This window comes from Manacus vitellinus, unplaced genomic scaffold, assembly GCF_001715985.3.
Source record: "Manacus vitellinus isolate BGI_N305 unplaced genomic scaffold, ASM171598v3 scaffold_1_pilon, whole genome shotgun sequence".
Lineage (NCBI taxonomy): Eukaryota > Metazoa > Chordata > Aves > Passeriformes > Pipridae > Manacus > Manacus vitellinus.
In genome coordinates, this window is record NW_021939396.1 from 46,365,138 (window position 1) to 46,380,733 (window position 15,596).

General features: G+C 37.3%; 1 protein-coding gene across 1 annotated transcript in view; it reads right to left on the minus strand.

Moving 5' to 3' along the window:
• Nucleotides 1–400: 400 nt before the first annotated feature.
• LAMA3 (laminin subunit alpha 3) overlaps nucleotides 401–15,596 on the minus strand; it is a 107,816-nt gene continuing 92,620 nt past the window's right edge. The window contains exons 58-77 of the mRNA XM_018080963.2: nucleotides 14,854–15,030; nucleotides 13,576–13,727; nucleotides 13,305–13,467; nucleotides 12,677–12,810; nucleotides 12,041–12,188; nucleotides 11,077–11,196; nucleotides 10,024–10,148; nucleotides 9,553–9,673; nucleotides 8,273–8,413; nucleotides 7,390–7,520; nucleotides 6,384–6,518; nucleotides 4,671–4,815; nucleotides 4,217–4,368; nucleotides 3,614–3,803; nucleotides 3,175–3,315; nucleotides 2,205–2,364; nucleotides 1,939–2,066; nucleotides 1,727–1,820; nucleotides 1,284–1,403; nucleotides 401–1,098 (exon numbers count right to left, since the gene is read on the minus strand). Coding sequence (XP_017936452.2) covers nucleotides 953–1,098; nucleotides 1,284–1,403; nucleotides 1,727–1,820; nucleotides 1,939–2,066; nucleotides 2,205–2,364; nucleotides 3,175–3,315; nucleotides 3,614–3,803; nucleotides 4,217–4,368; nucleotides 4,671–4,815; nucleotides 6,384–6,518; nucleotides 7,390–7,520; nucleotides 8,273–8,413; nucleotides 9,553–9,673; nucleotides 10,024–10,148; nucleotides 11,077–11,196; nucleotides 12,041–12,188; nucleotides 12,677–12,810; nucleotides 13,305–13,467; nucleotides 13,576–13,727; nucleotides 14,854–15,030 — 2,823 coding nt within the window. The 3' untranslated portion in view covers nucleotides 401–952. The remainder of the gene's footprint in view (nucleotides 1,099–1,283; nucleotides 1,404–1,726; nucleotides 1,821–1,938; nucleotides 2,067–2,204; nucleotides 2,365–3,174; nucleotides 3,316–3,613; nucleotides 3,804–4,216; nucleotides 4,369–4,670; nucleotides 4,816–6,383; nucleotides 6,519–7,389; nucleotides 7,521–8,272; nucleotides 8,414–9,552; nucleotides 9,674–10,023; nucleotides 10,149–11,076; nucleotides 11,197–12,040; nucleotides 12,189–12,676; nucleotides 12,811–13,304; nucleotides 13,468–13,575; nucleotides 13,728–14,853; nucleotides 15,031–15,596) is intronic.

The window sequence follows — 15,596 nt, forward strand, 5'->3', positions numbered from 1 at the left end:
CCGTGCCCTCCACTGTGAGTCACAATCAGGTACAAAGTAAAGATCTGAATGTCAAAGAAAACAGTTTTGCTGGTTTAGTAATTCATGCTACATAATTGTAGCAGGTGCAGCTGCAATTCTTGATACAACTTGTCTTCATTTTATTAGGAAAAAAAAAGTGCCTATGGAGGAGACTTTCTAGCTCTGAAGATTGCAAAACAATGACTGAGATTTTTAGATAATCAAATTGAAATAAACAGAGATGAGGGATACCTGCTTATTCAGGCAAACCAGCTTCTTAAAGCTACCAAAACATTTGGATAAAGCCAGTAGGACTTAGCAGACTGTAAAAAGCACAAAACCCCTACCGGGTTGAAAAAAAACAAACAAGAAACTGGACGGTTTTAGGAACATTCTGCATTTATTTGGCCCCACAATTCCTACTATTGTAACAAACTCCCAGAGTTTCACTCCTTAAAGTGCTTCAAACTCCATTTATATTATTATTATTACTTTTAACATTAATGTACATTTCTGTATAAACAACAATTCAAAGAGATTTATATTTTTATAAAATTCTTTATATTAATGGATCAAATTTGCTCTCAAGGTGACCAACATTAAGGCAAATTTCCAAAATTAAGGCACTGGAGTAGCTCAAGTTTAAGCTGTTACGGATGAGAGCAGAATTTGGCCCGGTAGGGTATATACAATTATGTTTTCTGCATATATTTCAAAAGGCACAACAGATTACCTTGGAAATCAATAACATTTAAAAGGGAGTTTATCAAAGCAAATACTTTTCATTTGCTTTGGCACAGTCCACATCCAGAGGATGCATTTGCTCACTGGCTGTTCAGAATAACCAGCCTGATGACTGGTGGTGTTCAGCAAAAAGGGAATTCACACCACCAGACACCATTCACACTTCATCAGACACCACCTGATGTGTGTACATCAACCCTAACAGCAGTTACTTTGCTGGGCACCCATGCAAATTCACTACACCATGAATCTCTGAAATTCTCCTGGTGGAGACATGTTTGTCATTGATGTTAATACTCTGAAGGCAGCCAAAAAATGGGTCTTTAACTGGAAGCCACGGGGTGTCCAGATTTGCTACAAAAACCAAGGTAGAAAGACCAAGTTAATAAAATGAAAATTATTTTAAATAACATTAATTATTGTAAGGCTTTTAAAAGAGGGGGAATGATATAGGACTACATGCATCGATTGGACCTTTGTTTTAGAAAGGAAAAAAAGCGAGTAGATACAGCAAAAAAAAAAAAAATCAATAATATTACCTGGAATTTTGCCAAAGTAGAGTAGCTGATACACACGTCTAGGAGGAGAGGGTCGAAGTCCAGTGGTAGAGCTACTCTCTGTGCCCACTTCTAGCTGCACAGTGTTCTCCTTCTGAGAGACTGCAAAGGAGCAGGTAAATGAGAATTCTTTCTCAACCCTATTAATGAATCAACTAGATATGGCACTATTTTTAAATAGCATCTCTCTTGAAATTTAACTCATAGGAAAAACAGGTTTTAATTCAAAGTCAGACAGACACATCTAAGTAGTCTGGGGCTTAAGAGAGCCCCCCAGAAAAATCTTATGTAAAGCCTTGAATTAACACAAGACATTTACATTGTTCTAAAGAGTATTCTCAGAATAAACAGATTTTATCTGGAGCTGCAGTGCTCTGTGCCCACTATCTCTTCAAAGCTTCAGAAGAACTGGTATGCACATGTACCTGCAATGGTATGCCACTGTCCATCAGATAGAGGTTTCTTAGGTGTGACTGATGTCTGGAATTCTCCAGCACCACTATTTCCAGCCGCAATGACCTGTAAAAAAGTTATCTTTTAAGCTATTGTCAAAAAGAAAAGGAGCAACACAAAAAGGTCAGAATTCTCCCTGCTGAATGAGGGAAATACAGCTGAAGTGGAAACAGTCTGTACCTACCTTTCCTCCTTCCATGTAAACAGTCAAGTAGTTGTCTTGCTTGCTTCCGGCATGGAGGAGTATACCTGTTGAACTCCTTGGTCGAATGGTAAATACAATCCTAAAATCCAAGCCCAACAGCAAATTACCTGTGGACAAATAAACAGTGGGTAGAGGAATGATCATAGGAGGACAGAATTGGAAAATCATATAAAAATAATTTAAATAACCCGTACCATACACACTTCAGACATAATTCCAGATACCATAATCTCTACACATCTTACCAGTGGTGATATATCCTCCTTCATTAAAGAAATAAATCCCTGTGTCCATTGGAACATCCAGACATGGAAGTACGCCATTTTTTTGCAGAGGTGCATTCATAACTTCTCCATTCACCTTAAAATTCCTCAGGCAACCCTTGAAGCTCTTCATTGGTATATTCTGAAAGCATATCTCAAAACATGACTACTAAAGCATGGTAATTTTTTTAGTAATAATACTAAACATTAGTTCTTTTGGACTGTTGGACTACAGAAAGCCAACTGGCACTAAAGACACCTAAAACCCATCTTTGATGCAGTGAAAAGATATTCAAAAGTCTAAGAAAAGAGCTTAAAACACGAAAGTAACAGTTGATTTTGAATTAACATAACTCCTGCTTGTAGAATAGATACATCCCCAATGATGTGTCAAAAAGACAATGCAAGACGAACTGTGAAATCCCAAATACCCCCTTCCCTTTCTAAGAGTCTTATATCTGATTTTATAAAATACCTCGGATCATTAATTGTCCCATTTTTAAATAGAAATCACATATATTTCAGATTAAAATCCAGTTCTACATCCATAATTCCTTAATGAGAATTAGCTCAATTTGCTCTTTTGCTTCTCTACAGATTATTGCTTATTCCACTGAGGTAAACATTCTGCCAAAAGATGGTATTTGTGGAATTAAAAATGTGACTTTGGTCTTCTCCATTTTTAAAGAATAAAAATGAAAACAGTACATGGTTGTCATCAGTGTCTCAGCAACACATGTTGAAAATATGGGTCCAGATGAAGGCTGTGTGAATAGGTGAGGAAAAAGATCTGTAATGCACAACTGCAAACACCAGTCACAGATGGTGCTCACCTGGTGCTTGGAAATACCCCCCAAAGCTCTTCAGCACAGAAATCCTGCATATTAAACACTTTCACATGTAATTAGTGCAGCATGGGGAGTGTGTGTGGGTGGATGTGTCAATTATTTACCTGTTTTTTCAGTGATGGCAGCCCTCCCACGTAGATTGGTGGCTTAATGCTGACGGCAGAATTTGTTGCTAATCTTCTGTGCTGGGCCCTTAGACCATCAACCACAAGGCGGACATTCTTCCCATCTGTGCTGAAGACCACCTTTCCAGGGTGCAAACATAAAGAATGAAAAACCCAAAGGCCAATGAAAGCCACTGGAGATTTTCTCTGTCTTTAAATTAGACACCACATTGTTGAAATACTTAAACTGAAAATAACTTGCTGGAACTATTAGTCTCAATAAGCTCTCTCAGAGACCTGTCAACCACAAGAACTTTCAGGCATAGGAATTAATTTCTGATGACCAAAACTGAGTTTCTAATATCTTAAAAATTCAATAAGCTGTGCCTGCTGAATGCTAGTTGTGCTTTCACCATGGTTCCTGTGCCATACTACTTACAGTGTGCCATTGCCCATCATTGTATTTAATACTGGTTTTGATTTTGATTTGTTTTCCTCCAGAGCCAAGTGAGAAGACAAAACGTCCTTTTGAAATGCGGAGGGCCACGTAAGAGCCCTCAGACCTTTCCTCCATGAAGACTATTAATCCTCTTGATGATCGAGTCCGTACATCTACAGAACAATGTAACCTGTAGTGGAAAGTAAGCATATTCAAGTACAAGTCTATTTTGTTAGTTGTCGTATTCTCTCTGTTCTCCAGAAAAATGTTAGTGAAATCCCCATTTGTGAAATGCAGAATGAAATCTGGGTGGGTGGAATCATGGCATTCTACACTGCCTGCATTTCTGAATGTGAATGAAACTTGACATATTCAGGCTTAGGAATAGGCATCAACATGTACTGTAATTGTCTACTACGTCCCATTCAATCTACTCAGTTTAGGTAAATGTTTGCATAGAAAAAAAAACGCCTGAACCTTTAGAACCACTCTTTTGTTATGGCCCAAGACATAAGCAAGAAGAAAACCCCAACACTTGGCACTCAAAGGTTCAAGCAGCTTTGACAATTCAAGTATTAGGAGAACTGAGAACATTTGTATTACCTGTCTGTAGATAACAGTGGAGAAAACATGTAGGATAAGAAACTGTTGGGGATGCTTCCAAGGAGATATGCTTCACTGCTGACATGTAACTGAGTTGGTATTGTGTTGCTTTGCATGTTAGCAGCTTTCAAATAATCAAGGTATTTTTCATTCTGTTCGTATAAGACAGAATTGAAACATTTACTATGCATGAATATTAATAGAAACGTTTCAATCAACACATTTAAGAGTTCCCACCTGAGGCAGTCAACAGCCTTCTCTGAATGACAGAAAAGCTGCTGTCATTCTGGATAGGTGTGGGTTTAGCATGAAACTCCAAAACAGTAAGAACTTTCTTCCGATGTAAGATGGAAGGAAAATAAGAACATCCGAATCTCAGTTCTGCAAATGATGGCTGTGCAGACAAAGCCCTGGCAGCAATATGGAGTGAAGATGACAGTAACAATAAGTATACCTTGAGCATCTTAAACCCGAGAGGATTTTCAAATTCCTTCAGCAGCATTGGTTCAAGGTTCTCGTGTTTGTGGCAAGCTCCAAGGGATACACGAGACTTGCCGGTATAACTCACAAGATTTTGAACCTCAGGGAGCTGACCTGTCCTGTAGTGATGAAAGCAGAAAGTGTTGTGAGGCAGTATTCCTTTTCGTTAGCGTAATCAATAATATATTGTAAAACTGTGTTCTGTACAAAACAGATTTGCCAGTGATTCAGTGTTGAAGTACTAATTTTTATTTTTCAAAGAAAAATGTATGTTCAATGTTGTAAAAACTCTTCATATTTGCCATGGTTCTGCCCATTTCTTTTTGGCTGTGGAAAAATTCCAATGTTTTTATCCTCATATTTTCTAAATAAAGTATTTTTTGCTAAAAGCTATCAATTTAAAAAAAAAAAACCAAACAAACTTTGCCACTGAAAAAAAGAGAAAAAAATTACAGTGGCCTTATTAAATAAGATTCTGGATCAGTCTATAAAACTCTGCTGGTTAATTATTCAAAACCAACAGCAGATCAAGAAAAAATGGCAACATCAGGTTCTGCTCAGTCCATGATTCACTCATTTTTAAATAAGATGTTCTAATGAGTTTTGTCAAGGGGCAAAAGCCCATCACAGCTTCATACGCAGCTTTAGTATTAGAGCCAAATTATCAGAAAGACTGTCAAAACCAATTTCCCATGTGTATAAAGAATAATATTAAGTAATAGCATAATTTTCTAAGTTGTACACAGCATCTCTTATCAGTAAATTACAAAACACTTTACAACAAGAAAAAGCAATGAAGTTCCTTGCCCCCAGTTTTCTATGAGAAGAGCAATAGAGTTGAGGGTAAAACCTGAACTCCTTCAATGCTAGTTGTTCTCTATTCACTCAATCAAACTAGCTACAATATTAATTGTCCATCTATTTTTTTACTAAAAACAATTTTCCAAGTTTGTTTTCTGATGGAGAGGTTAATATGCAGGTTACTTCGTTGTCTTGCAGTGCTTTAAATGAACTTGAGCAACCTGGTCAGGTGGAAGGTGTCCCTGCCTGTTGCAGGAGGTATGGAACCAGATGATCTTTAAAGGTCCCTTCCAAGCCAAACCATTTTTTTAAAACTCTACACATGTATAAATATCAGCAAAACTTAGCTAACACTAAAGCCCACCGGGACATCACTTATGCGTCAAGGAAAGCTTTTCTTCTAGAAATACATTTACGCATATTCTTTTCTTCTAAATTTTGCCTATAAGATGTCTCTAATAACCAGGCAAACACATGAAGAAAAGAGACAAACTAAATCAGGCACATGATTTCTATACATATGCTCTCACTTGTTTGTGTAACTGTTTTGGTTCTGTCAGTAGCTTTGCTCCTTTCATTACCTGGCTCCCTGGGGAGCCATAACAATACAATCTGGCAGATACTTTTTGGGACATTTCCAATTCACTATGCAGACTACTAAACAGGTATGATTCAGACTAAAATTCCTTTACATCTGAACAGCAGATTAATTACAACTTGATATCATGTATAATATAACTGAATATTTGAGGGCACCAAAGCTATGAATTCATGAAAGCTTCACACATACAGAAGAAAAGCATTTTAGCAAAAAGTGATTTTAATATAATCGAAGAAGAAGAACAGGATAAAATGCATGAAACAAAATTCTTTCTAGGTCAAATACCTTTTTATAAAGATGTTTGAGATACAACCTTCAAAACTATCTCCACCAAATTTTATAGGTCTGTTTGACTCCTGGGATGCCCTGGGAGAGTCAACTGATTCTGATTTTGACTCATCATCAACCAGCAGAAGTACTCTGAAACAAAGTGAATCCAAATAAGCATGAAATATAAAGAAATAGTTATGACACAAAAGGAAATATATATAAAAAAGAACCATTTGACAGATGTGTTTTCTTGTTACATTTTAATTATGCTAGAGCTTCATTAGCTTAATTCTAGGATTTTTTCAGGATGTGCTCACTGACTGCAGTGAAACTGTTCTGCTTTTCCATACTAGATACTGCGCAAGAGTTGAAGCTCATACTTCAGTCCTACAGTGAAATCCTGGTCCAGTTGAAATTCCTGGAAAAACTGTAATTGACATCTATGGAACAGGATTAAATTCTTTGTGTCTAAATGGTGCACTTGACCTGTGAGCAATAGCTACTACAGACTATCAAGTTATAATCACCCAAAATTATAGCCAACCATTTGCAACTTTCCACTTCAACTAACACTTCTGTAATTTCATGTGTTCCACAGAAATCAATATAATTTAGGAGCTTTTCAGTAAATTGTCTCTTCTGATATCTGTGTTGAAGACCACTGATGAAAAAACAGACACAATATTTGCTTCCTCCCCAGTCATTTAACCACCTATATTACAGTGGTAAAGGTTATGGGAAGAGGAAGAGCTCCAAAGCCTCCAAAGCTCCAGCTAGACAAGCAGTCAAAACTCACACAACCTATAAAAGACATGCATAATGGGGTACAGCTGAAACAGCTGTCCATACAGGTACCAAAATGTACCTTTACAGACCAAAAATCTCCTTTTCCTTCATTACTAAAGCATTCTTTCCCAGCAGATGCCATATTTAGCTATTTATCTAAAGAACAAGTCCCACAGAATTTGAATCTTCTTTCTCCAACCACAACATACAGAATCAGATAAAGAACTGGACTCACGTGCTGTCTGTTTTTATTACTGTCACATAATGCAATGACCCATCCTCGTATTTCTTTTCCAGTTTGATTTCCTTCTCTCGCATCTTTGCAATTACAGAGCCAGGTCTCAAAAAGATGGTAAGAACATCAGGCTATAAAAGAATCCCAAAAAATCATCAGCCAAATGCAAGAGCCTTTAGTTCTTGCTTCTGCCATTAATGCAGTTTTCAGTGGTTGCTTGTAAGAAACAAATTTTCCTACATTAAATCTGCATTTCTCAGTCATCCAGTATGAGATGTTATGCCAAGTTCTGCACAATTAGCACAGTTTCTGTTTTAAAATACTTCTGCACTCTGAGTACCAAACAATTAGTTAAAATACTTGTTTATTTTTACAAAAAGCAGAGGAGTCAGTTCTCCCCTTCTCAAATGCCTGGTTTGCATTCATTTCTTAACACCTCCAGCCAGCAAGAATGCGGTTCTGCTTGAACCTCCCTGCTTTCTGAGGAATCATAGCCAAAATCAACCGCTCTTCTCTGCGTATTTGATCACGATAACCTTTCTATGTGGGCAGAATGCCTATTTTTCCTGAGAAAATTTCCAGCCAACTGTATCTGGCAACAGTTTTCTTACTGGGATGGTGGTGTTAGGTGCACAAGCTAGTCTGCAGAAGGCTCAAATTCAAAGCTCAGTTACTGATCAAACTACTTGCTGGCTGTGTGAAGAAATTGCCAGGATGAGTTTGTCTGGCCTATGACACCCAAGATGCCATGCTCAAAAGATGATTATAATAGCCATTTCTTGCCTTAAAATACAGGAATATACATGAGACTTAGAACAGAAACTGACAAGACTGATTGAGAGATAAAACCAATCACATACACAAAGCTGAACAAGTTTCATACCCGTAGATTGTAATTTAAGAGTGTTCCAGTCGAAGACATGGTCTGAAAGCCAAAGCCAATTTGGAAATCGTTGGGATATGGGAAACCTGTTGCACTCAGGCTCAGAGTTCCCTCTGTGGAGAAAGCTGCAGATCTGACAAGCTGAAAGAGAGAAAATAATGTTTTCAGTGATTTTCCTCTTAATCAGAGGAAATGGAAACATGAGACAACAGCTGCCCCACTCAACATAATTGTGACCGACTCCAGTCAAAACCAAGCACAAGGCAAACAACAAGCACCATTATTTCAGTACAGAACACACTGACTGAATTGGTTTTACCAGCATTAACTATGATCTGAGAAATTCTAAAGCACGCCGAGGATAATGAACTGTTCGTCTAGCTACTCTGGCTTTGAAAGTTTTCACACTTGGGGACACAAAAGTGAGTGGCTATGGAGCTGTGTAGATGAGCTACATAACTGAAACTGTGTGAGTCATAAGACAGAATATACCTGCGCCTTTTGAAACAAGACAAGTTTTAATACTTGAGAAGTTGCACAGATACGAAGAATGAAGGTCAGATCCTCTGCACTGGGAAATAGCCTGCAAAGAAATTGCTCTGTGAAAGGTTTAGATGCCAAGAAGGGAAAGCAAACAAGCACAAACTTACAGCGCAAACTCATAGTAAAAAGGGGCAAATGAGATAATGCACCATGTAAGCAGCAGTAAGGAGAAGCAGGATAGTTTTCATCTCTCCGTGCAGCATTGGTTAAGCCAGCACTGAAATGTCACATTGTCCCATTTCAAAAAGAATGGGGCAAAACTCAAGGGTGCACAGAAAATAATTACAAAACAATCAGATGAGTGGAGCAATAGCCTTACAATGAGAGACTTCAGCAGAAGTAGTCAGTTAAGATCTTCCAAGAAAAAAGGTTGAGAGGTCATTTAATTAGGAATCACCTTGATGAGAGGGAAGATCCAGAATAGTATTAAGTAACTAAGTATTCCAGCCTAATCAATAACAGCAACTAGAAGCCAACAAGCTTACATGGTAAATATGAATTCCTAATTGTAAACAGTATTAAATAAGAGGGTGGTCTATATGCTGGAGCAAGCTATCACAGTAGGGATGGTGTCTCATTTCTTCTGTATCTTCATACCCAGCCCCCGTTCTTTTATTGCAGTCACATGTTAACCAAATACAATTTTTGACTTAATTAAAACATAATGGTCCAGGATTTACAGGCAAACCAGACTGTGTGAACTCGAGGAGAAGTTTTTAAGGAACTTTTTTAATTACCTTCCAGTCATCTGAACATTTCTTGCTGACACCAAAAGTCTCATCAAAAATAACAGATGCAGTGGTTGGGTTTTTCACATTTTTCATGCAGCCCCGGAATGGAGGTGTGGATATATTAAAGCTGGTTTCAGGGAGTGGAAGGAAAAAGAGTTCAGTAGCCTAATACTTCAAAGTACACACCAATATAGTAGCCTATAAATGCTGACAATATAAGAAATAGAAAGACAACACAAGAGCAACCTTTCTTGCATACACATACTTCATGCTGATCAAACCCAATCTTCAGGATACACTCCAAGGGTGCAAAGATCGCACCCTTAGCCAAAAATCCCAGATGATGATCATGTATTACACATTTGTTCTTTTTATGTCACATAAGATACCTGACTGAGTGTGTAAGAAATTGTTTAAGGACAGAGTTTAGATGGAGTTTCCGTACAAAGCCTGTGCATTACAGTCTTTTTTACTCACCGTTCCCGTAAAAAAGGTGGAATTCCACCTAGGTAGTACTCAGTGAAATTGAAGACATGTATGTTGGCGTTAATACCAGGACCGACATAAACAATATTCCTTTTTCGGTCAAACACCAAATTAATCTGAAATATGTGAATCATGAGAATTACTTCACTTGGTAGAAACAAAAATAATTTAGCAGATTAAAAGTACTCCCATGGAGCAGGACACAGTGGTGGTTCCCCCCCGCCCCCGTTTACTAGTGATTAAATGCAGGATAACTGCAGTAGTTCAAAAGTACTTTGCAAAATTTGGGTATTTAGCCAAAGCAAATGCCTAAGGAAAATGTCTTACTATCTAAATACAAGGTGAGGTTTTATTTTCCTCAGAAAGATTGTCCTAAAATCTCATCTAAGATTCAAGTATTTTTGTCTTCTGTTTGCAGCTGAAGATTCAGAAGCTGCTGTCTGATACAAGGACTAAATCAGTCAGTTGGCTGGAGGTAACTTGACCCAGTAGGGCATAAAAGTTCCTTCCAGAGACCCTGCAACTTACACTATTTAGTTGGAAATATATTAAGATGAAAAGGGAGAATAATTCAACATGGAAATCAAAGGTTTTTAACAACGTCTTTACAATTTCACTAAGGTAGTGCTACAAAACAGCTGGACTGAAGCTAAGGAGACAAGCAACAACAAAAAGACTACAAAAGAGTAATCCCTATAAAGATCAGTCCACCCAGAAGAAATAAACCCTTAGGTGGTGAAAACACTAATCTAAGTATTAAACTAATGTCAATAATTGCAATGTACACATTGTAAGCATTTCTATGTAAAGCATTTCTCTGACAAAGTTTTTTTCTTTGGTGGTTTTACTGTTAAAATTGAACTTATTCACAGTAAAGCATGACAAGAGAAAGATTAATTTTCACATGTCCAAACTAATCCCTAGTGACTAGATTTCCTCATAGAAAAAGAAAACTCCACAACTAAACATTACAACAGGATATTTAATTTCACTTAATCTGTATTTTTACAAATAATGATCACTCGATTCTTTAAAATTACATACTTGTTTATATGTTCCATCATTTACAGTTGCGTTGGTTTCTATTTCTTTTGGAGGTTCAGAATCAACTTTGTATCTAAAAACTCTATGACCATTTTTAATTAGTGCACTGATGAACTGATCCTGCAAAATAAAGAACACCAACACAATTAAACTGCCACAATTTCATATATATTTCACTGTCGTGAATAATTTTAATGAAGCTATCTAGTTTATTCAAGAAAGCTTTTTGGGGAAATGGTAACACAAAGCAGACTACATCTTACACTAATCAACCATAATTACTTTAAACTATTATAAAGAGATCTGGTATCAGCTCCAGGTATTCTCCAAATCTCTAAAGGACTTCAAGTCATTTCAAGATGTCTACTGAAATAGAAAATTATCCAGAACATGTCACAGTGATTGCCATATGCCTACGACATTACCAGATAAGTAGCATCACTGCCTTTTTGAGCACCTTTACAGGTGTAAGTCACCAAGTCACTTTCAATATTTTTCCTTCCTCTGTTTCTACACACATCTAGATTTGGAAAGAATGCACTTCCAGTATTGTAGGATTTCAGTATTCCAACATAGGTTTGATTCCAATTACATTCCTCCTTTCCTGCCCCCAGTTCTGAATTCTCTGCATGGCCTAATGGAAGAGCTATTTGGAATGATTTTTTTTCTCAGCTTTGACAAAGTGAATATTCAGTAGCCATTGTGGAATCATAGAATATCTCAGGTTGGAAGGGACCCATAAGGATGATCAAGTCCAACTCCCTGTTCCTTGCATAACTACCAAAAACTAAACCATATGACATTAAACATACAGCAGAATCTACTAATTTTTTGCATAGAAAAAAAATCACACTTTTAAGACATTTCCTTACAATTACTACTAAATCTAACATGTTCTTGAATAAGCAAGATTTTTAAAGATGTTCTCTGACCACAAAACAGACAGAAACATTCCACACATTACCTCATGTGCTGCAAAAAACACAATGCCTTCATCTGCAGTAGTCTGAATTGTCTGCTCGTACCGTACTCGGTCAGCATTTCCTTCTCTTGCTGTGACACGGGCATAACCAGTGCCCTCAAAATAGCTTTGGTCAGTCTCTTCTTTATACCTGTAATAATTCAATGTCACAGGTGTGAATATATGAGAGCAAAAACTACTACCACATGGACTTACTGCTGTTGTAGTTTTAAAAAAGCTTAAGTTAAAGCATTTGGTATAGGGCCAAATTCTGATCAAGCCCAAGCAGAGAGAAAACCTTCCACTGCCTTCTATCAGACTCACATCTAGTCTTTAGAGAGGAAATCATTAGTGACTTTTTTGAACTTAATGTAATATTTAGTTTATAAAGGAGCTGAACCCATTAGTCCACAAATTGTGTCTGGATTTTATAACACCTAACTTTAAACAGACTGCGACTGCCATAAATGTGAATTGTGCCATCACTAAGAATTTTCTCTAAGAAATGTAATAATGACCAAGAGTTAGAAAAAAAATCACCTGTTTAGCTACAGTGGTTATTCGTCTGGATGAGAAAAGACAAGAATTCATAATGATAAAATCACAGAACTCTGCAACACTTCTATGTTTAGATCATACCTTCTGCAGGGTTGCACTTCAGTGGTATTGAGATTAAATGTCCTCTTGAAGTTGTAAAGGCTGATAATATGCTCGTTTAGGCTGTCTAATTCAATGCAGCCTTCATAATTAGGATAGTCAAGATTACGTGGAGGCTGCAAAATAGTGTCATCAAAAACATTCCATCAACATCAGCTGATAAAATTTTACATTGACATCTAACTGCTAAGACTTACTGCAAATATTATTAAGACACAGAATATGACATTCTAAATATATATTAAAAATATTATATACTTGTATATAATCTCCAAGCCATCTGATACCACCCTAGGAATACTGCAGCTCAATTAACAGTGGAGTCACATGGATGGATTGGGAACAGTACTTAGCAGGGCTGGACGGGTTTCATGCTTTACTCAGGTTTCATGCAAGTGAAAGATCATTATGGTCCCTGCTTTGAGTTTTGCATGCTACAAGCCAGGCAGCTTCTGTAGGAAGTGGCATCTCCTTGCATCCCATCTATTCCTAATGACACGGATAAACTTTTACACATGCTTTGAAAGACTGCTAGTTCCAATCTTTACTTGTAAGAACAACAGAATAATTAACAGAAAATCTCTTTAAAACACTAAGAAACTCTTTGTACCCTAAAATCTGCGGGGTATCCTCCAACATAAAAGACAACAGTGCTGGGATCAAGGTTTAGGAGAGTGTCACTGCCTCCAGTGCTTGCACTCATAGGGCTTTCCTGCTCTGGAGAAATTGATGTTGCTGCTCTGATGTAATTCAGCTTTGCATACTGGTAAATCCTAAAACCAAAACAGAGAGGAAGAATATCACATCACACTGAAAAAAAAAACCCCACCACGTTCTTAGCAGGTTTTTGAGAAGGTTGTTGTGCACTGTGGATCTTATACCTTTCAAACTTAATTTGATCCATAACAGCTTCCTCAGTTTCGCTTTGAGTCACCAATGACTTCACTCTTATTTCTCCATCATCACCTCCCAGGTTATAGACACAGGTAAGGTGACCGTCTTTCACAGCCATACCAATATAGTCCTTGGTGGCCTAAAAATAGCAAAGCAAATAATAATTAATAAATGATTAATGTTAATGAAGCAGTGCTTCCTCAGAGATATCATCATACTGTGCATGAGTCATAAGAAATCCACCCACCTAATGATGAGAATTAAGTTTATCAGTTCTGGGAAGAAAAAATGGTAATCCTATATGCTGCACTGATTCAATGAATATAGTTACAAATTAATGTGTCGCTTTTTATTTTTGTAATCATAGTAGCTAAAATAATTTTCACATTTGTAAAATCTCCCAGATAAAGCCATGAAAACATGACACCTTTACTAAAAGCTAGACTCAACATCTGTGAAACAAAAAAGATGTTCAGAACAAGTCTCAGTGAAGGACAGTGTTTCCTACTGAGGTGACGGAGAGCAGTCATTTTCCAAAGAAATTCATACTATATTTCTTCCACATACCATATTTCAGAAGTAACAATTAAAATGCTGTCAACAGATATCCTGGCCAGTTATTCAGGGGATAAAGAGGTGAAATCCAGTGTAGAACAACTACCTTTAAACAGCTTTCTGTGTATGCGTGAGATTCACTACAGATACAGCTGCTGTTAAATATTGAAACTTAAAAATGCGTTCGGGAACTGCATGCAGGAAATTTTTAAAATGTTTGATGGTGATGGAACAAGCCTGAATGCACAAGCAGGTCTGCATTATTCTGCATATTCAGAAGTGAAAGAAATTAAGAGCCAAAGGGCTGAATTTTAAGACTGAAATTACCACTTCTTCTTAACCAACAGAGAAACTCACAGTGACTTATACTGTGAAAAGAGACAAAGCTGTGAGGCAGGAGTTGGGCTGAGTTTGTGCTGACTGCTGCAGAAAGTGTCAGTTCTGACAAGACTGTGTGATGGTATCCATGACGGAGAGGTAATTTCCAAAGGAGCAAAACAGCAAAGAATTAAAGGGCAAAGCAGTCAGCCCCAAAAGTTACTTTGCCAGTGAGGGAATCAACAAAACACTTCTACCGCCATATATCAGCAATTATAAAGAAAAAGGCCAACAGGAGCTATAAACTTCAGTCAAAATAGACCACTTCCTATTCGTTTCTCAAAACATGATGTCTGTTCTAAAAATCAGATTAAATATCAAAATATACCTACATCTTTACTACCCAGGTACAGTACAAACTTATTTGATGCCCTTTCAGGAGCGTCTAATCTTTTCTGAGGTCTTTGGAGAAATAAAGAAAGTGAAGTATAGCCTTTCAGATCTTCAAGGTTGCTCGGAGGTCGAACCTCTACACCGGAGCTGCCATTGAACCTCATAGGAATAGCAACCTGTTAAGAAAAACAAAATTCAATACATTATAATTATCTCTTTCTACTAATTCTACTTACTTTACTGTTGTATTTAATTGCAAAGTAACCTATTACACATCCTAGCCATGTTTCAGCCACCAATTACTAGAGATTTGGACTCTGATCCTACCAAACAACATAATTAGGAAACAGACTGGATAATACAGTAATCTGTATTATCAATACTCACTTAACACAGCACTTTTTTATTTCAGACATCAATTAACCAGAAGGATGTGCCCTGCAGCTCTAAAGAGCAAGCCTGTGAATTATTTAGATGTCTACATACACATCCTGATGCTTCACTCAGCTGGACTTGACTATCAGTTGGGAATTATAACGCACCTCTGATACTGTAAAGACATGTCCTATTACAGCTATTTGCACCATGATCACTGATTCCTCTTATTCACTGTAACTGTAGGTTATTTGTGATGATCTCAGGGATGCTTTTCAGGGCCCTGAGACCACACTATCCCTTCAACACCTACAGCAGTTACTTAAATGGAGAAAGAACAGTCTAGTAAGAAGATGCTAGCAGCCAA